This window comes from Eumetopias jubatus, unplaced genomic scaffold (assembly GCF_037043125.1).
Source record: "Eumetopias jubatus isolate StellerSeaLion01/CBP00866 unplaced genomic scaffold, mEumJub1_p1.0 scaffold_7, whole genome shotgun sequence".
In the NCBI taxonomy this organism is placed as follows: Eukaryota; Metazoa; Chordata; class Mammalia; order Carnivora; family Otariidae; genus Eumetopias; species Eumetopias jubatus.
In genome coordinates this window covers 95,203,914-95,225,238 of record NW_028274813.1, presented here as the reverse complement: position 1 = coordinate 95,225,238, position 21,325 = coordinate 95,203,914, and the positions used below count along the sequence as shown (strand labels likewise).

General features: G+C 36.2%; 1 protein-coding gene across 3 annotated transcripts in view; it reads right to left on the bottom strand.

Annotated features, from left to right (window-relative positions):
- The window catches only part of UNC13C (unc-13 homolog C), a 601,702-nt gene that overhangs the window by 310,986 nt on the left and 269,391 nt on the right, over positions 1 to 21,325 (bottom strand). For all 3 annotated transcript variants that reach the window (XM_028100275.2, XM_088025127.1, XM_028100274.2), the window contains 3 exons: positions 18,279 to 18,394; positions 16,042 to 16,205; positions 3,244 to 3,400 (listed from right to left, as the gene is read on the bottom strand). In XM_028100275.2, the coding sequence (XP_027956076.2) occupies positions 3,244 to 3,400; positions 16,042 to 16,205; positions 18,279 to 18,394 (437 nt within the window). The remainder of the gene's footprint in view (positions 1 to 3,243; positions 3,401 to 16,041; positions 16,206 to 18,278; positions 18,395 to 21,325) is intronic.

Sequence of the window (21,325 nt, the reverse complement as noted above, 5' to 3'; positions counted from 1 at the left end):
AGTTCCTTAACAAAATAGTTTCCTGAACCATAGTCACCCTTTCATTCATATGTTTATTACAAAATTAATATAAGTTTTATAATGTCAGTATAAAGCTGAACATAAAGCAAAACAAAATATTAGCTATCATCCCACCAGGTGGCTGTATCATTGGCATTTTGGCACATTTCCTTCCAGTCTTATTTCTAAACCAGTTGTGTGTGTTGTTTTCAATGTTGGCATTAGACTGTTTATAGAATTTTTAATTTTTTTCATTTATCATTATATCATGGACAGTGCTCAATTTCATGAACTTCTTTAAAAACATGATTGGTAGTGATTGCATTATATTTTAGTGAATAAATGAACCTAATTTACACAACTATTCATCTATGCCTTTCACTGAAGGACCCAATGAAATTAGGCTGCAATGTCAACTGCTTCACTAAATAATTACCTCCTATTTCCCAAATTTAAAGGGGTCATTTCTTTCCCCATCTTACTTGAACTTTTTGCAACAGTTGACAGTCTTTATATAGATTCCTTTTCTCAAAATAGTTTTCCCTTGTCTTTCATATTATGACATTGTTTATCATTTTCATCCAATTTAACCATTTTCCTCAACAAAGTTTGCTTGTTCCTCTTCTTCACACTCAAGTATTCTTGTCCTTTTCATTTCATTTGTGAACATTTTTCATCCAAACCATGACTAAAAATAACAATTGTACACAAAAATGTCTGAATTGTAACAGTAATGGTTTTCTTTTCCTATATGTTTGTTTACAATCCTCATAAGTAAGAAAAGCTTTTTCCACTGGCTTATTATTTGAATACTCAAAATGTCTGGACCCATATAATAGTGTTCTTAAGTCAGGAGCAACAGATCAGATTCAGAATTCAGGTAAATAAGAACCTTAGGCCCTAAATTGGAAGTGGGAGACATTATACTTAGGTATATCTGACTGAGCAAATAGCATTATTTTCAGTAGGTAGAGAAAAATACAGTCACATTTATATACCAAATCATCAGTTTATCAAAATGTAGTTTGAGGAAAAAAATTCTTTTTTTTTTTTTTTGGCCCTCTTCTACAGTAAGTTATTTGATTTACAAAATAAAGTTTTTTATAATCATGTTGTCACTGAAAAATAGTGAAATCAATTTGGTTTTTCTTCTTTGGGTCAGCAGGAAGTTCTATCTCATTTTCCTCCAAGTAGCTTTTATGACGGATATTAATCATCTAGACACGTCTTCTTTTTCAGAGCTACAAAGGCTCTGTTCCACAAGGTTGGCTTATTCTCTACAAGGTGCCCAGGAAGAATATTAAAAGCAAAACAATTACATAACACTGAGTGCTTTATGTTACAGGTAAAATCTCAAGACAATCTTATCATCAAGATGAGGTTTTTATAAGAAAACTATTCTGATGTTCTGTTATCGGTTACAATAGTATTTTGTTGAGTTGGCCAGTGAATGTTCTTTGGTCCTGGCTCTTACAAGACTCAATGTGTCTAACAGAAGTATCTGATGGTATGCTGTTTATACTGCGGGTAGGGCAGGAGAGATGAAATCCTCACACCTAATATTTATAGAGCATTTTCAACTTTTACAAACTGGCTTATTATATTTTACCTCATTTGCTTTTCATCTTCAATTTGAGAAACACATTAGAGAGGCATTTGTTATCTTCATTGAGCAGATTGAGAAACTGAGGCTAGAATGACTGGACTGGCTTGCTAAATTTGAATACAAACTCAAATCCCATGACTCCTAACCTAGATAGTGTTTTCTTCTACTAGCACTTAATTTGATTTGTCATTAAATAATAATTACTTTTTCCTTTGATTCATTCCAACTCATCTCACATGCCTCACATGCATTTTCTTTCAGATGAAAAGGACAGAAAAAGAGTACACACAGCAGCATATTTTCCCCCTACTGACTTCACACGCTTTTATTTGCTGATTCTCATTTGTTTCTACTCTATGACACATATCCCAAAATTTAATTTCTAACAACATAATCAACAACAAAAATCTATTCAGTGAACCAATTTGGAAGTACAGTGGAAAAAGTAACTATATTGTCATGAAAATGTCATTCTCCTACAATGGATCTTAGTTTCATGTATACACACACACACGAGGATAAAAATACCTGTCTCATAGGGTTATTGAACAGAGCTACTGGCAACCAGGTACCTGCCCTAGTCAAAACTGGGAGTCTCTCCAGACAGATTTCCCTTTCCTTCCCTGTCCACATCACCAAAGACACCAAGTGCTGTTGATTCTATGCCGTGAAAAACTCTACAATTTGTCCTTCCTTCTCCATCTTCACTAATTTTGTCTTAGTTTTGATCTGCACAATTATACTGCAGTTACTATTCATTTATATCTGATTTCCAGTCTTGTCAATTCCAACTTAATGAGGCTTATAGAGAATGAGTTCCAGTGACAGGTGCAACAGCTAAATACTTGAGTTTCCTTGGGATACCTGCATTTCTATTTTCCATTGTATCCTTGGTGCATTTGAATACTTCAGATGGACAGTCTTAATTAGGTACAGATAGCTCTTAAGACTCTTTATACACCTACTATGTTTTACTTAGAAGATGTGCCGATATCTACCAACACCAGTAAAAACCAATCAGAGGCATAAATGGAGCCTAATAGACTCCAGAGAAGTCAACCAAACTCACTTTTACCAGGGAACAGCATCTGAAATGGTGAATCCTAAATCTGCATACATGGAGAAAGTCCTATAAAATCCCACTACTCTTTCAGAAAATTTATGTGTGTCCTCATTGGAAAAGGTCATTCCAGATAGGAAGACTTAATTCCATGAAGATGCCTACTGACTGCCAACGTTATTTTACCGGGTATGTTTCCAATGAACTTTTAGCTTTTGCTCATTATACTAAAAGATATTCCCTAAAAGATGTGCCTCCTACAGTAAGATTCCAAGAATATCTGGAATCCAAAGTATGTTGAAAATGTAACTCCCAGGGGGCACTTGGGTGGCTCAGTCATTAAGCATCTGCCTTCAGCTCAGGTCATGGTCCCAGGGTCCTGGGATGGAGCCCCGCATTGGGCTCCCTGCTCAGTGGGAAGCCTGCTTCTCCCTCTCCCACTACCCCCTGCTTGTGTTCCTTCTCTGGCTGTTTCTTCCCCTGTCAAATAAATCAATAAAATCTTAAAAAAAAAAAAAGAAAAAGAAAATGTAAGTCCCATAAGTTAGTAGGAATTTGAAAGTCCAAAAATACTTACACCAAAGTTGGTAGCGGCAAATCGATCTGAGGCAGAAACCTGTACATTTGTTGAAACTGTTGTGTGAGCATAGAAAGCATTTATATTCGCCAACAAGGTGCTCATGACAGCAGGGACACCAGGGCACATGTATTTAGAAGACAAACATGAGAAGTGCCTACAAGACAAAAACATTGAGCACTTTTAAAACATAAACCAATGAATCCATGTAACAGTGTGCCCTCTAATGTCAGCGATTAATTCCTTAACTACATCTTTGAAAAAGAGAGAAAACTCCCACAGTCTCTACTAAATGAAAGAGAAAGCAATCTCAGCTTTTAAAAATTTCTCATTCACAAATGTGAAGTGGCTTAATTAGAATGTAATTTGTCAAAGGGATGAGTGCAGAATTCCTTTCAAGTGTGGGAGTGTTGTGTGTACACACCGAAAGTGCAATTTCCAATGGAATCCAGCATTGTTGGAAAACAATTACACGGGAGTCTCCCCTTCTCCAGCAACTATGCTGTCACTTACTTCAGTACCTGAAATGCTCTATTTCAACCAGAATGCCCTTTTATTCTTGTATTCCTATCACATTGATGAAGCAAGAGGCTCTCCTTTCATCACACGTCTACTGAGTGAGTGAACTTAACATCTGACTTGAGTCCAGTTTCTGGACTTTTGTCATTAGAATACCTTCCAGAAGCAGTTCTGTTTTCCTAGCATTTTGCTGCAACCACAATTTAATAAGGTAAACAGACGAATAGTGAGGACAGATTGAATTATGCAAGCTCAATGCTTAAAGACCATTTCTTTTAAACCTTGAATAATAGTATCATGCACAGACATCAAGAGGCATAGAGCGTTCAGTTCTGTTACTTCTCCCAAGAAAACCTGTTTCATTTGACTATCACAAAAGACTTGAAAATTGAAAGCACAGCTTAAAGAAATCTTCAGTACATAATCTGATCCTATTTTGCTCTCATACGTCAGTAATTTATCCTCCACTTAGGCATCTCTGAATTCTGTATTACTGAACTCAAACACAGAATGTACAAACGTAAATAAATGCCCTGAATGACACCTTAAAAGTAATGGAGGATAGTTCTGGAAATGGTAGTTTCTCTTAGATCTCAGCCACACCATTCATGCAGCTTGTCATGATACTAGCTGATAAAAGTAGGTCTAAGTTTTAAACATGGATCTTTGAGGATTATGAATAACAAAGCATGTCATGGGAGTTGCATGATGTTTTGCTACTTAACCCTAGAAATACGTTATCACTGATTGCTTCTTTTAGGTAAATGATACCTATTTTGACTTTATTATACACTAAATTAATTATATCTATTAAGAATATCACAAATAATATAAAGATATTAAACATAGAAATTAAAAAACTACTAATACTATATATCTTTTTTTTTCTTGAGCAATTCACAAATGATGAAATTTGTTAGACCCAAAGTTAGAGGTTAAGAGTTGTAGAATATGCAAGAACTAAATGTACTGGTACAGGGGAAGGCACAAGGAAACTATACATACCTAGGGGGAACAAGAGTTATAGAAACATCAGTTGTCAAAATAAATTGGTAAGAAACTCAAAGGCCAGAAGTTTATTATCATGAACATGCATTATATATTTAAAGGGATACTGGAGGACACCAGGATGAACAATCTTGTTCTTGGTTTTAAAAAAAGGATCCATGTCTCCCTAATGCAGCCGAGTGTTACACAGTATTTAAATCTGCTAGCTGCCACCCTCTGATTTTTGGTGCCCAATGAGATTGGTAACAGTTTAGCAGGGACTGTAAGCAGAAATAATGGAGAAACACAAATATTCTGAAGATGCTTCTAGTGTGAATTCTGTAGGTGAAACTGAAGGTTTTATAATGAAGATGACACAATTATTGAACAATGTTCATTGCTTATACGCCATGTGAGAGGAAATATGAGCATAATATGGGAAGGCTGGGGATATAAACAAGCAAGCTTGGTATAGGATATAGGATATTCTCTGGGAAATTTGGGCTCTACCAACCTAAAATTGCTAGGGTTCACTGTACACAATATTTTTTTCCCATTGTGCCTTGATTTTTACTCTTCCATTCCTCTGGAATATATCTTTTACCTATCGGTGACAGCAAACCCTATGCTTGGTTTGGCTATCTCTGAGTCATGCATTAACTCTTAGCCCAGCCTCACTTTGAGATCCACCAGGACACAATATGCACATTCAAACTTACTCTCCCTTAGCACTCTTGTTTGGCTTTTCTTTCTCATAACTTCTGCATAACTGTATTACATTTCTTGTGTGACTAATTCTCTCCATTAGTGTATAAATGGATTCATTACTATATATCCAATGCCTAACACAGTATCTCACATTTAGACATGTTGAATAAATATTTATTGGACCAAATTCTAGGGACACTAAACTCTTTACTCTTGCATGGCCATTACATGAACTCTAATCCTCAAGACCTTGGCTCAGACATTCCCCTCTGATTTCTCCTCTGTGGGCTCACCACTACTGGGCTCCAATCAGCCTTTGGAACCTGTGTCCTCCATCTCCGGGCCTCCTAACTTCCTCTATCCAAAGGATCCCTCTGTAATAACACCCAAACTATTGGAGTTCAGGCAATATAAGTTTAAAACCATCTCTCTTAACCACTGGAGTATATCTTTCTCTTAATTCTTCCCCCTCCTTGTCTCTTCAATGTTGTGTATTACTTGCACATGTATCTGTTCCTTTCAGCATGTGTGTAGTTCATGCTTGGTTATCATCTTAATTCAGCCTGCCTCTAGCATAGTGTTTTCTTATACACAGGAGTTGACCAATGTTTATTAATGAAAACAAAAACAATATGAGCCAAAGTTATTTATGTAGAGTTAGCGTATACAGGACATGTGGTTGGTTACCTTGAGTATGACAGTTCTCAAAACGGATAATTGCTTTGTAAACATTTGTTGAAGTGCATAACAGTTAACAGTAATGATGACAATAACTTTGAAGGTTAATAGCATTCTGCTTATAACTGCTGTATATTTAAAATTTTCCAGAGCATTAGGCATGTATTCATCTTAGAGGATAGAAAAAAATACTTTACTTTCTGATTTAAATTTAACTGAGATAATTTCTGGGGTATGATGGGAGGTAGCTAGCTGCATATGATTCACCCCTTGGAACTTCCAATGGAAATATCTGAGAAAAACAAAAAAGAAAGTCAAGTCATAAAAGCACTAGGCATTAGAGTACCAATCAGATTTCCCAGTATCTGGGAGGACTTTGCCTAACTTTAGGGCAGCTGGCTAGAATGAGAGATGTTCAGTGGCTGACTAGTGTCTAAACTCCTAAAATATTAACGTGACTAGAGAGGAAATGGGAAGATATTTCTAGCAACCATACACTGTATACCCTGTATCTAAGATTGGGGCGTAGGCTGCTGGCCAGCAAGGCTGTCAATCACTTCCCTATTCCATGCTAATGGCTTCTCAAGGCAGTAAAGAGCTGCCTCCTGTTTCCCACACCTACTCACTCTATATCCATTAAAGAGTATACAGCTCCCAAGATTGTAATACAGCTTGTGTAACAGAGAATAGGCAATGGGCTTTGAAGCTAGTTAGAAAAAAAGGGCTGGAACAACACTGGGAACAGTATATCCTGGGGATTATATATAATCTCTAATGTTTTACTTCCAGCAAGAGTTCACAGCTTGTTTAGATTATCCGGCGGGGGGCGGGTATCCAGTTCTTATATGTGGAGAACCCACCAATAGGAGCAGGTAAATATATTTTCCTAATCTAAAGGAGAGCTGCATTTAAATAAAGTCATGGGAAAGAGGGCAACATTTTTAGAGGCTTGGCTTCCAGTTTAAGGTCTTTAGGCAAATACTGACAATACCCAGGTTGTCAACAAATACTGATTCAAAGGAACCCTGTAAGTTGCCAAACAAGCAAGATGCAAACATCTTTACATATTATTTTAACATATGAAAGTATATAACCTATATTTTTCTTTAAAATACTATTAAACAAGATTTTTACAGAAGTCAACAACAAATCATCCATAAAATGTTTTTTCTTTCAAAGTTTTATCATAGACCTACCAGTTTCTGGTTAATGTGTAGATGCGAAAAAGAATTACTATAAAATTACTATAAAATAGATACCACCTTGATTTCACTAAATAAAATATATTGAGTTAATTTTGAAGATATTAATGGAATGATTTTTCACTCATAACTTCCTAAGGCAAAGTACAGAGATAAGAATGGTGAAAATGCGGAAGTCAAAGGAGAACAAGAAAAACCCAGTATTTCATTTAATGCTACTTTTCATCTCATCAGAACTTTACATCAGTTTTAATATCAAATTAGCCTTACAATTGTGTTTTTCTTGTGAGCTAATTAAAATTGTAAGCAATAAAATTTTCATTGTCTGGTAAAAGGAAGAACGTAAATAAAGTCATAAATATGGTCCTCCTTAATTTGGTCGGAATTAAATTGAACGTGTCTCAATATATCTAAAAATTAAAGATACAATAATTGTCACTTCTTAGAACTTACATTAAAATGTTCTTCTTAAAACTAGTGACTCTGGAGTTAATCAGGAGTTGGAATACTAAGAATAAAGGTGTAAGCATTTGAAAAAAGTTTATGCACTTGATATTAATTTTAAAAATAAAGGATTAAAATTCAGAATTTCCAAGTCACTCCTATGAATATAATCTTTTCCCTATTGGTAAAAAAAAAATACCTGTTTTCTTTTTTCTTTTTTTGAGAGGGGGAGAGAGAGAGAGAGAGAGAATCTTAAGCAGACTTCACACCCAGTGCAGAACCAGATGAGGGGCTCACTCTCACAACCCTGAGATCATGACCTGAGCCGAAATCAAGAGTTGATCCTTAACCAACTGAGCCACTCAGGAGCCCCTACCTGTCCTTTCCTAGAAACTGTGACTAGGATCATGGTAAGTTATAAATGGTACCAAACAATAGTCTACATTGAACTTGCCATTTCACATTCACTTTTAACCTAAATGGTAAATGATTAGGCAGTCAATATAATCAAGAAAATATTAAGCAACAAAGTACACATTTCTTAGATGATGAAAAGAAAAAGAGGGGCGCCTGGGTGGCTCAGTTGGTTGAGCAACTGCCTTCAGCTCAGGTCATGATCCTGGAGTCCTAGGATTGAGTCCCACATTGGGCTCCCTGCTCAGTGGGGAGTCTGCTTCTCCCTCTGACTCTCTCCCCTCTCATGTTCTCTCTCTCTCTCTCTCTCTCTCAAATAAATAAATAAAATCTTTAAAAAAAAAAAAGAAAAAAAGAAAAAGAGAGACTTAAATTTCAAAGAAGGATAAGTATTAATCAAGGTTAGTGACTACACTTCTTGGGAACCTTGAAAAGAATAGCAAATTGCTTTTTTGGTATGTGGGGTAGATAGAGGGATTCCCGGTGGCCAGTTGAGAATTACAGGTATCACGGCATAGGCATGATTCACTGTAATCCTAGCTCTGTTCTGTGACCTAAGAAAAGTAACTTTATCACTCCTAGATTCAGTTTCTCCATCTCTGAAGGGAAAAGATCTAATCCTTCCAAGCTTTTACATGCTATGCATCTCTGAATACAGATAATTGGTTGTGTCCAGCCATAAACATTACTTCCTCCCACTATCAACATTTGATTCTACTGGAGCCCATGTTTAATACAGGGGACAAGGGAGTCATTTGCAGGCATCCTTTGCTGGTTGGTAGTTATCAGCTAACAGGCTTCTACATAGTCGTCAATTTGCAAAGCACTTCCCTCTGACTTTCTGTGTGCCTCTTCTTTATGTGTGGTTATTGCCAAGGTGAAGTTTCTTGCTTCTAAGCATCTCCTTGAAAATCAATTCCTTTTAAAGGCTGTAGTTTCAATGCTACTTACATTGTTCTAGGAGGGAGAGGGAAGGCAGGATTTAAAGTACAATTAGCAATTTAAAACGACTGAATACATCCTTGCAGCAAACCACTCCTTCAAAAAGTACACCTTCAAATAAAATAGGTCGAAAAGTACGATTGTAATCGCTGAAAATGCTAACATTTCCCGACACAGACACGATTGAAAACAATGAATTAATAATGTTTAAATCCCCTGACTTTGCTTTTTGAAGAAAATGGGGTTAGTGTCAAACCAATTTAACAAATGGAATTTCAGCTTCACGGGAAAAGTTAGAGTAACAAACTCAAAAAGATGATGCTTAAATTGCCAATAGTGAGACAGTTACTGGTATGTTTTCAGCTAAAGCAATTGCTACAACATTATCAAGCATTGATTCTCAAATATTATTGGCAAAATGTTGGGAAGTCACGTGTAATTCAAATTATAAATCCGGGTTCAGTTCACTTGTTACTGTTTCATAGATACCACTGGGGGTGGGAGGAGGGCAATCATCTAACTCACCTACCTTTTCAGGGACAATTGTCCCTAATCACATCATCTTGTGGTTTTCAAGGGATCGAAATGCCTGGATTCAAAAGATTTAAAGATCAATTTTCTTTTTGATAAAAATAAGAGCAAAGTGATTGGAAGGAAGCACCATAAAGAAAATAATAATTTTTAGATCCTTTAGAGATTTCAAGAAACAAGACAAGATGAAAGGAAAGACTATCTGTAGTCCCAAGGTCAGAAATACACTACAACAGTATTTATCACATTTGCTCCCTAAAACCCAAATTAGCATGCATTTCAGTGATTGCATACATGCTTGTCACTAAGGAGGGGGTCAAACACTTAAGGAACCACTTCTCTTTTGGTGAAAAGCATCATAACTTTTCATAAATGCTATGGATTGCTGGAACTCAACTACAGAGATTTTGAGTGTGAGGCAGTGGTGGGAGACAGGAAAGTAAGGAAATGCATAGTGTTTGGAGGAATGGTAGAAGCTGAAGAGCAAGTAAGGCTGGGACCCTCAGGCTGACCATCAGCTTTCTCTGACACCTCTCCTCATCTGTGCCTGGATTTGGTCCCTTCACGTCTATGCTCTTACAGGACCCATGTACACCTCAATTACGCTGTCTTGTTGTTATTTAACTTCTTCTTCCTCTTTGCTCTAGATTAGGAGCTCACTGAAGCAAGAGATATCTTGTACTGCTGTATCCCAATGCCCTGTATAAATCCTCATACTTAAATACTCAGAATGTCTGTCAGATAAATGAATTGTATCTTCTGGAATGTGGACTCCACGAGAGACTAGATCTTGACTTCTTGTTTGCTGATGTATTCTTAGCACCTAAAAAACGCCTTGGCACATGGTAGGCCCTCAGTACATATTTCTTACAGGAATGAGTGATTTGTTCATCAATTATGCAGCACTCTCTTTAGAAAGCAGGCCCACGGCTCAAGCAGCTAAAACAGACTAGTGCCTTTAAGATAAACTATATCCCAATAGGTCTAGTTCAAATATAAATTCAGTTAAGAGGGTCAGTACCAAAGTAAAGGTTGTTTGTTAAGAACACCAAGGTGAAAAACACTGACTAAATGCATTTCTCACTTGGTATTACAGATGCATGACCACAGTCTAATGAAATCTCAGATTCTGTGAGACACCTGGGGCTTCATTTTACAATAAATGACTCATTAAACTCATTTTAACTAAGTTAAAATGTATTTCATTGACAGAAATCACCTCCAGAGGACAATTTAATCCCTGATGCTGACATGGAATTCTCTGCACGTGTTTAGGGGTGAACAGCAAGTCTGTCAGAACGTTTTTAAGAGCATTTATGTTTGCATAGATAGATGAAAAGCATCAAGGACTCCCAAAATTCTCATGATGAAAATAGACTCTATGCCCAACATCATGATGCAAAATATGTAAAATGGTGTGCTCCTTTGGAAAGGAAACAGACTCTCATTCTTGCAATCATATATTGGAAAATTGCCTTTTTTTTTTTTTTAAAGATGGATTTACCATGTGGGAACAAATCCTCCTGGTCTTGATCAATGGGCTGTCCAAAGGGGAAAATTATAATCCCTTTTCTCCTCCTCATGAATGTTCCAAAACAAAGAGTATATTTTTATGCAACAAACTGGGCCAATAAATTGTGCCCTTATAGAAAATGTTTTGTGGTAAAAGGAGAGAGATTTACAATAAGCAGGAGGTACCTTAGAGGACTGGGAAGTTCAGTATTATTGTTCAGATTATTTACCAGCAAAATAGATTCAACCTCCTTCTTATGATGAGAAATACCATGAGGAAAATGTAATAACATACAACCAGACTCTCTGGCTTAATACCCATTTCCCCTTTATTTCTGCTCCAAATCCATCTTCAAAGAAATGGGAGTAGGCTTAAAAGAAACCAGCAATCTCCACTAAAAACAGGAAGATTATGAGGTTACTTGGGGATTTGGCTAAGCATAAATAGACTTTAAATATCAAAAGAAACTGAGTTTTGTTTTTCTGATCAAATCATATCTAGGAAAGCCCACAAAAATTAAGCAGTTTGGTCCTTTCCCAAAGGACTATGTAGACAGGACATCTGTTTCTTCCTTGAAGCTGAGTTCCCCAACTTTGTATTTTTAAAATTAAGGGAAATACTTCTGAGGTTTAAGTTTGGCATATGTAGTTCTAGGTTTTGCTGTTGTTGCTTGGTTGGTTTTCTGGATCCCCTGAAGCAAAGTTTCAAGACAACAGGAAAATACTACTGATCCAAAAGACAACCAATTTAAATTTGAAGATATAGCTGGTTATTCATAAATTCTTTTTTAAAAATTGTGTTACTCATTGGCCAACAATCGGCTAGGAGTCAAATTACAATTCAGTTACAGGAGTATCGCTTGGAAAATATGGTAAAAAAAAAAAATCCCTGAAAGTTAAATTTCAACACCTAACAGAAGAATGTCAGTACTCTGATACTCATCTAAATTATTATAAATAATCAATCAATATGGTATGCTCTAAAACATTTATAAGGTAAAATAGATACATACACCAGCTTACTCTTTCAAGTTCCATTCTGCATGCTTTTGTCCACTGTGAACTTAGTTTCTTAAGATTTATTTATTTGAAAGAGAGAGGCGGAGAGTTTGTGTGCAAGTTGGGGGAGGGGGAGAGGGAGACAAAGAATCCCAAGCAGACACCCCACTGAGTGTGGAGCCCTACGCTGGGCTGGATCTCAAGACCCAGAGACCATGACCTGAGCTGAAACCAAGAGTGGGACACTTAACTGACTGAGCCACCCAGGAGCCCTGGCAACTGTGAACTTCTGACATAAAGAAATATGCCATGAGAAGTTGAGAATAAACACTTCTACCTCTGATTCATTCAGTTAAAAATATGTACTGAGTTTCTATCATGCACTCAGAATATTTTATAAGGTAGTAATAAAACCTACAGCTGTTGGATTCAAGATATCAATTTGTGAATCTTTGAACAGAATTCAAGTGCTCCTCTAAGTGACACCATTCTACCATCTCTCTTAAACTAGATTACACATGTAATTATAATATTAACATATTGATATAAAATGGGTACAGGTGTATTTTTCTATAAAAACTATTTCAACAACTGGTGATCATCAATGAATAGTAAATAAAAGAGTCATATTTCTGTTGGTAGTCAAATTTTTTAGGAGTTAACAGACTGTCAAACAACAGGAATATTTTTTATTCTGGTGAGATGGTAAAATTTGTACTGTTAAAGCAAAATCGCACTGGACATAATAAAATAGGCCAGGAAAATTTTATTCAAGGGTGTGCAATAGGAAAGAGAAATCAGAACTCAGTCCAACCTCAAGTCCACTGACATAACAGATGGGGACATTTTTAAGGGCTGAATTGGAAGGGGGATGAATGGGAGTTTTTAAGAGCTAGAGTTGGGGGAATCCTAGTCACCTGTGCTTGCTAATTGGCATTACCCCCCCAAAAAAGATAAACTTTCTCTTATAATCATGACCCAAGATAGTATTACAATGTGGAGCAAGGTACCTGTCCAAATTAGGCTCCTACCCCACAACAGAGACTGGGAGACAGGGGTCTAAACTCCTTGGTGATTGCATTTGAAAGGGATGCCTGCCAGGTCCTTGAGAAAGCTAGTCCTGGGTTGTAAAACTGGTAAGAGGCTTTCAAAAAATTATAACTCAAAGAATTTACCATTATAATTTTTCTAAAGTAAATGCTGTAAGAAAAGGGAAGTCAGGGACCTCTGGGTTTAAGACTTCTGGATTTTGTAAGGGCCAAGGTGAGAGGGAGGTCAGGGGCCTAGAGGTAAATAAGAAGTCTAACATTTTATCAAGTTGAGGGAAATGTTAAGGCCATCTTGGTCAGTACTCAAAGCTAAAAGAAACATTTAATAGATAAAAATATCAATATCAGGGGGCACCTGGGTGGCTCAGGTGGTTAAGGGTCTGCCTTAGCCTCAGGTCATGATCTCCAGGTCCTGAGACCTCTCCCTCTGCCTCTCCCCCTGTTGTGTGCTCTCTCTCAAATGAATAAATAAAAAATAAATAAATGAAAACATCAGTATCAAATCAAATGTATAACCAAAAGTAGATACAGTTGATCCTTGAACAATACAGGGGTTAGTTAGGGTCACTGACCTCTGCACAGTCAAAAATCCACATATAACTTTTGACTCCCCAAAAACTTAACTAGGAGCATACTACTGACTGTGACATACATATTATTTACATAAATAGTCATAAACACATATTTTGTGGGTTATATTATATGTATTCTTAGAATAAGCTAGAGAAGAGAAAGCATTAAGAAAATCATAAGGAAGAGAAAAATACATTTACAGTACTGTAAAAAAATCTGTAATCTGTAAGTAGACCCACAACAGTTCAAACCCTTGGTGTTCAAGGGTCAACTACATAATCTACTGTATTTTGTTATCATCAAAGTGCATTTCTCAATTTATTACCAAAAAAGAAGACATGTTTTCCCTTATGCCTATCTGCCTTGCTTTCACTCTTTAGACCAGCAGTTGGCAATCTAAGGCCACTGCCAAAACCAGCCCATAGTTTTTGTTTTTAAAATAAAGTTTTATCAGTACATGGCCATGCCCACTGTTTACTTAATATTTATGGCTGCTTTTGCACCTGGAGTGCAGAGTGGAGCAGTTGTGACACAGACTATAGGACCCACAAAGCTAAAAATACTTACTATGTGACCCTTCATAATTATGGGCTCACATGCAGATCACTTGATACCAAAGAAGTATCCAAAAATACCTTCTTGTTACTATTTATTTAAGTCAAAGGTAAGAGAAAAATACAAGTGATAAAATGAATAAAGGATGATCTTCCTCTTTTAAACTGTCATAGTTCCCCTTTTTCTATATTAACATGATTATGCTTCTCAGAATATAGGAAACATGGCAAAGAAGTAATGTGACATCAGCTCACAGAGATATTTTGGAATAAATTTAACTTGATCCTTTCTTTTATTGATATTTTTTCCAGAAGCAGGCTTTTCATTGCTGTTGCTTCACTGTTGTCTTTTTTAACATAGTTTATTTTAGACTATTAATCATAGTTGCATTTTTATTGTGCTCCATTTGGTGTGAGGTATTCTGAATTATAGCCAATGACATGGGACAGAGCAGATGACAGTCACAGGATTCCATTATGGCTGCCCAGTTACAAAATAGGTTGCCTCAAAAGGAGTGTGTTGCTGTATGTGCACAAGTGGAGGGATGATGACCATCAGTAATGGATGCAGCAACAGGGTTTCTGATCTGGAGAGAGGTTCAATTGCATGACCTCTAAGTTCCTTTTCACCTCCATAATCTGTAAGTCTTTATTTTTTAGATTTAGGACATTCTGTTGACTAAAAAAACATACAATTGATAAAAAAAATTTTAAATGTAGTCTTACATAGAATGTTCTAGATTTATGACTGGTGATTAAATGCTAAGAATAGTAAACTTTGAAAAAGAGCATTGATTTTGGTCCAATCCACATCCATCATTCTGATGGTTGAAAATGACTGATTATCTGGGCCAGCTTCTATTTGGTTGACATGAAAATATGATCTGGTCCTTAATATAAAAGTACAGTTTTCTAATATACGTACATAAATAGTTTACATATTATATATGGTATATATCTGAACAAGATGCATTTATATCCTTAGACCAGGTTTCAAAGGTAAACTGTAGGCAAGGAATAACACAATTCTAAACCCTTACCAAAACTCCTCAGTAAAGGTCACTTCTGCAGAACCACATTTACTGCAGTACATGTGTTCTCAATAAATCTTGGTTTTGCTGAACTAGTAGCACCACTATAAATACAGGAAGGAAGAATATGCAGCCTATTGTTTGGGTCAAGACAGTGTCATGGCTCTGGATGTGTGTCTCTGACACTAACAGACTCTGTAAAGTTGGACGATGCACTTCCATCATCAGGCTTGTTTCCTCAGATACCAAATAAGGCATTGGTTCTCAAACTTCAGAGCTTATAAGAAGCATCCAGAGGGCTTATTAAAACACACATCACTGGGCCCCACTCTGAGAGTTTCTGATTCAGTAGGTTTGGAGTAGGGTGGGGAATTTGCATTTTCCAAGTTCCCAGGTGTTGCAAATGCTGTTTCTCAACGGAGCACTCTCTGAGAACAAAATAAGGTTTGGGAAGAAATGGTTGTAGCAAATTACCAAATCCTTAACACTTTATAGCTGTGAGAGAGAGTGGCCAGCACCAAATGGGCACATTCAAATGTAATTGACTTTGTAATCAAAATTTCATTTGAATTAGAAGAAAGGAGATGAATGCTTTTCTTTTTCTTTAGATTTCAACAGAGATTTTCAAGCACTGTACGAGTTTTAGAGTACTTACGTCATAGCTTGATAAATGGATTCAATCCCATAACGCATGGCAAATTCATCGACTATTTCTTGGGAAGCATCATCAAAGAAAACCTTCCAGGCTTCCACCCCTTTGACCTCTGGGATTTTCACTCCACCATTAGACTTCACTTCAGTCAAGTAATGGAAGAGATTCTAAAAGTAAGTGGTTTTCAATTGTTCAGTAATTCCTCAGAATAGGCCAGAAATATGTAACTGTAACTCTCAGTAATTTATATTTGCATTGTGATTGCATCTAATGTTTCATCAGCATATAGAAGCAATAGGAATATATTGGATTTTTATCCTAACTCATCTCATATTTATGCAAATTGGTTTTATTTCTGCCTATGTCTACACAGAATCAAAGATTCAGATGTTTCATACGTAAAAATTCATTGTAGAAGGAAGTATAAATTTTTGTATGTTAATATTTCTACATGCTAGAACATATTTTGCACTCATGGGCTCTGAATAAACTATAGGGCCCTGGATGAATACTGTGATTTTGGCTATGTTAATACAGAATTCTAGTATATAAAGGGCTTTGACTGTGAAATGGTAGGAGTCAGAAGCTATGAACTGAAGTTAAAATGAATGTTTGAGAATTCTGTAATGAAGTAAAAATCACTATATACAATTTCTTTTTGCTTTTAACATGTTTGGGAACTGCTACATGGATGCAGCCTGGGTCACTAGAGGACCCTTTCTTGAATTTAATTCTTTTTGGTTCTTGGACTAGCAGAAAAGGACTCTGAAAAGCAAAGTATACTGTTGTTCCTCTGATCCCAAATATTCTCTGTCCAAACTATAAGGCCAGAGTTGGCTCTCCATCCTGCCAGTTCGGGATTTCTATTTATTGATTTGAAAACTGAACCACCTTTCTTAAAGGAGTAATATCACTGGCCAGATTGGAGTCAGGAACTTAAGCTTGGGTCCCATATCTAATTATGTGTAAGTGTAAATGATTTAAATACTGTTCCCCATTCATTCTTTAGTAAAATGGAAGTGCAAATAATTCCACACATAAATTTTCATAGATACATTTAGGAAAGATTATATGCAAAGAGCAAATATTCTGTTATCTTTTTCTACCTTAGGAAGGTATTATCTTCTCCACCTCTCTGAACATGGGGAAAGGTACCTTCCTCAGCTTCACCTCTTATTTTCTGATACACGGAACAAGAGTCATTTATATCAGAGAAAGGCTCTGGGGACAGCTCTAAGCTCTTAGATGCAAAACATCCAACAGAAACAAAAGACTATGTGTCTGGGGCGCCTGGGTGGTTCAGTCGTTAAGCGTCTGTCTTCGGCTCAGGTCATGATCCCAGGGTTCTGGGATCGAGCCCCGCATCGGGCTCCCTGCTCGGCGGGAAGTCTGCTTCTCCCTCTCCCACTCCCTCTGCTTGTGTTCCCTCTCTCGCTGTGTCTCTCTCTGTCAAATAAATAAAATATTTTTTTTAAAAAAAGACTATGTGTCTGTATTCTACACTGAGGTGATTCTGCCCTTTGGATTCAGATTGGGTAGTCTAACCTCTAAGCCCACCAAGCCCTACTTTTGGGGCAGGTATATTCTCTACTATCCCTGGGTGGTAAGGAAATTTTGATCCTTTCCATTCCCAACATGTTTGTGGGATCAGTAATTAAAATGGAGGATAGTTCAATATGTATGAAGCCCTTTGTTATTCTAGAAAAAGAAAAAAAATCATTGCTTATTACAATGACTACCAAAAACCACTGATGCAATATCAGCATTTTTGTATTTCTAATACTCCCAACTCAATCTTTAATAAAATCTGAACACTAACTCAGAGTTCTCAAAAATAATCATATTTGGACCCTCTCCTGTATTACTAAAATACTGCAGGTTTAATGCTTCCAAAATATTTGTCATAACTTTTTTTTTAATGAATGCTTTTGATATTTTTCTTCCTCTTTGGTCTACTTATTATCATCTTATTGCCTTGTTTGTTAATACCTGCCTCATGTGTTTGTTCTGACTCTCAGTTGAGGACATCTGCCCACTCTTCAGAGAGCAAGACGTAGGCTGTATGATTCCCTAGCACCTCACATGCTATAGTACATAGTACAGGGTCAAAACTCCAGGAACAAATTCAATTTGCACAAACCTAATTCAATTATACTTTTAAGCCAAATATCTTGTTATATGATCCACAAAGACCTATTTCTTTTCTAGGTTTTATTATTAATACAATTCAATTCACTTACCTCATGTAAACATGTATATTGTATATGGTATGGGGCAACCTTCTCCTCTCCTTTTATTTCCACATTGATTTTCAATCGAATGGCCCCAGACACAGCTGACTTATCTGTCCGTTTCTCTGATAAAGTGAAACAGTAATTGGTCATTTTTGAAAATACCATATTGCTCAAAGAAATTCTCAAAAGCTTTAAAAAGGCTTACATGGCTAAAAGCCACTTTTCTAGATCAGGTTTAATTATTAACTAGCCATCATGATTCTGGTAAACATGATTTAAAATAATGTGCCTATCATGTCACTAAGTGTCAAACCACATTACAGATACTTCAAACCAAAAAGCTTAATCAGAAGACTCTGCCATTCTGATACAAACTTCTGTGTACTTGATCAGTTTCTACAATGAAATTCATTGTTTGGGCAATTAAAAGCAAGATAACTTAAAAATACAATTAACCAGAAAACTATTCCATGTAAAAGCTTTCATTTCTCTTTCTATGCTTGAAAGGATGAGTCAAAGCTCTAACAAAAATTTGTTCATAGTTTTATCAGTGATTCCTAAAGACATACAGTCTATGGCCTGTGTTTACTAATGTGTTGGATTAACTGTTTATTGGGACAGAATCAGTGTGTAATCAATTCAGTCAAATAATGTGTATGTGTGTTCAATATGACCTGATCAGTAACTTTAAGAGAAAAAAAAAAGCATAATCACAAAATTCCTAGGGTTTGAATGTACATAGGGGACCTACATTTGATATCTACTTCACAGATGAAATAAAAAGAGGCAAGCTGACCCATTTCACAAATAAAACACAAGGAGGTAGAGTGACAGAGAAAGTGGCAAAGACTTACTCTCTTCCTAAGCATGACTGTATTTACAGTCATAAAAGATACATTTAAATCATGAGGTCTGTGGAATGTCTGCTGACTTTTCATTGTTAATATTTGAGTGATTATGTTATGAAGATTCTTCCCTGAGGAGTGCCAGAATCATGAGAGTTTCTCCGTACTGGCTGGAAGATAGTTGATTTTCAACAAATGTTAAAGTTCTCTGCTGGGGCCAAAAGAAATGCAAATTCTGGAATCCTTCTGTCACAGACTTCTGTCCAAAGTCCCAGGGAGCATTACTGGTTCTTTGATTTTAACCATCATCATCCCCAGAGACATATGGGACACAGGCTCTGCTTAGATGCCCAGGGCTTTTGGCCAAGTCCTCCTCTACATGGTGGAATGAATCCTATGTGATGAAGGATGATCACTATCCAGAGAGTACAAATATGGTACTTACGGGGATTGAACCTACTAAGGGATTTTACACAAATCTAAAACCTGTCCTTCCCAGCCTCCCTCCTTCTCTCTCCTCTAAAACTCCCAATATCAGTAAATGAGGGCACAAATATAAAAACTGACGGTGAACAGGCAAAGATTTCCCTGTTATGTTGCATATTTTCCTCACCATACATGGAAGGACCATTTCAGCATAAGAGCTGAATAGCCGATTTTTACTGATTTTACTAATAGCTCATTCAAGCTCCTTGGCAAACTGAATTTACCCACATCAAAAAACATGTGACAGGAGGCAAAGAACATCAAAAGAATCGTTCTTTTCTCAAAAGAACGACTTAAGGAATTTCTGTTTTGGATTCTAACTGCCTCAATTCAAGGACATGCTAACTTACTACAGAAAAAAAGTCTATGTATAAGCAAACCACTTTACAACACAATTTGTGAGTATTGCACAGAGCTAATGGCCTGAAGTTTACTTTTACCTAACATCTCCGTTTTCATATAGAAAACTGTCTTATAGTATAAACAAGACACAGGAGGATGATCACTATAACTGAAAAATTGCATCAATAATGTAAAAGCACCAATTTTCTTTAAGGAAGATTTCTTTCAAATATATTTTGATATTGGGTTCTTAGTCTAGCTTGAATCATTTGTATCCAGATAAGTTACATATCTTTCATTCTTTAAAATTATTGTATTATTTAGAGTTTCATTAATTCTACAACTTTATCCCTTTGCTTTGTCAAATATTTCATTATTTGAAGTATGTGGGTTTTTCAAAAAGCCAAAAGCTCTCTTTAATTTACTACAATATATTGATAACCTGAATGGAAACTCTTTGTAATCCTGGGACTGTATAAACACTTCTTTGACTTAACCAGCCCTTAAAATTTTAATTAAAACATTTTAGATGATAGGACTAAAAAATTTTGCATTTGGTAATCATCAGTTTGTTCTCTTTATTGATAGATCTGATTCTGTTTTTTGTTTATTCATTGTTTTGTCTTTTAGATTCCCCATGAGTGAATGGGGGTGGGGGAATGGGCAAAATAGGTAAAGGGGAGTGGGAGAAACAGGCTTCCAGTTATGGAATGAGTAAATCATTGATGGGAATAAAATGTACAGCACAGGGAATATAGTCAATAATATTGTAACAGTGTCGCATGGTGATGGAATGTAGCTACACTTGTATGAGCACAGCATAACATACAAAGCTGAATCACTATGGTGTACACCTTAACCTAATGGAACATTGTGTATCAGCTATAGGCAAACATGTTGTTGTTTTTTTAAGATATTTTGGATCATGTCCTTAATAGAAACTGAGCCGATCCATATATTTTTTGCTATTATTAAATCAGCACTGAAGATTCTGGGTTATTATCCAATTAGTGTAAAAGTCAAAATAAAACTTTATTTAATTCTTGGTTCCATAATAAAGTTTCATTTAAAAAGTCATGCCAACTAAACATATTCTCAGTATCTTTATCAGCAGAGTAAACCTAAGTCCACATATGTATGGCTTTGCCAATGAAACGTTACTTTTATATCATCATTCGAAAGATATCCAAAATACACTTTTCCTTTATTGCTAAAATTTCACTAAGGAACCAAAAGGAAGTAAGTCAAACAGCATAAAGTCATAGGTTATTTTTTTTTCTATCCATTCAGCAAAGTTTTTGAAGCTATATTTATGAATTAAAAATCAAGAATGGGATATTTTTCTCCTAAAAGACACCCAGTAGATTTTTTGAAAGACTT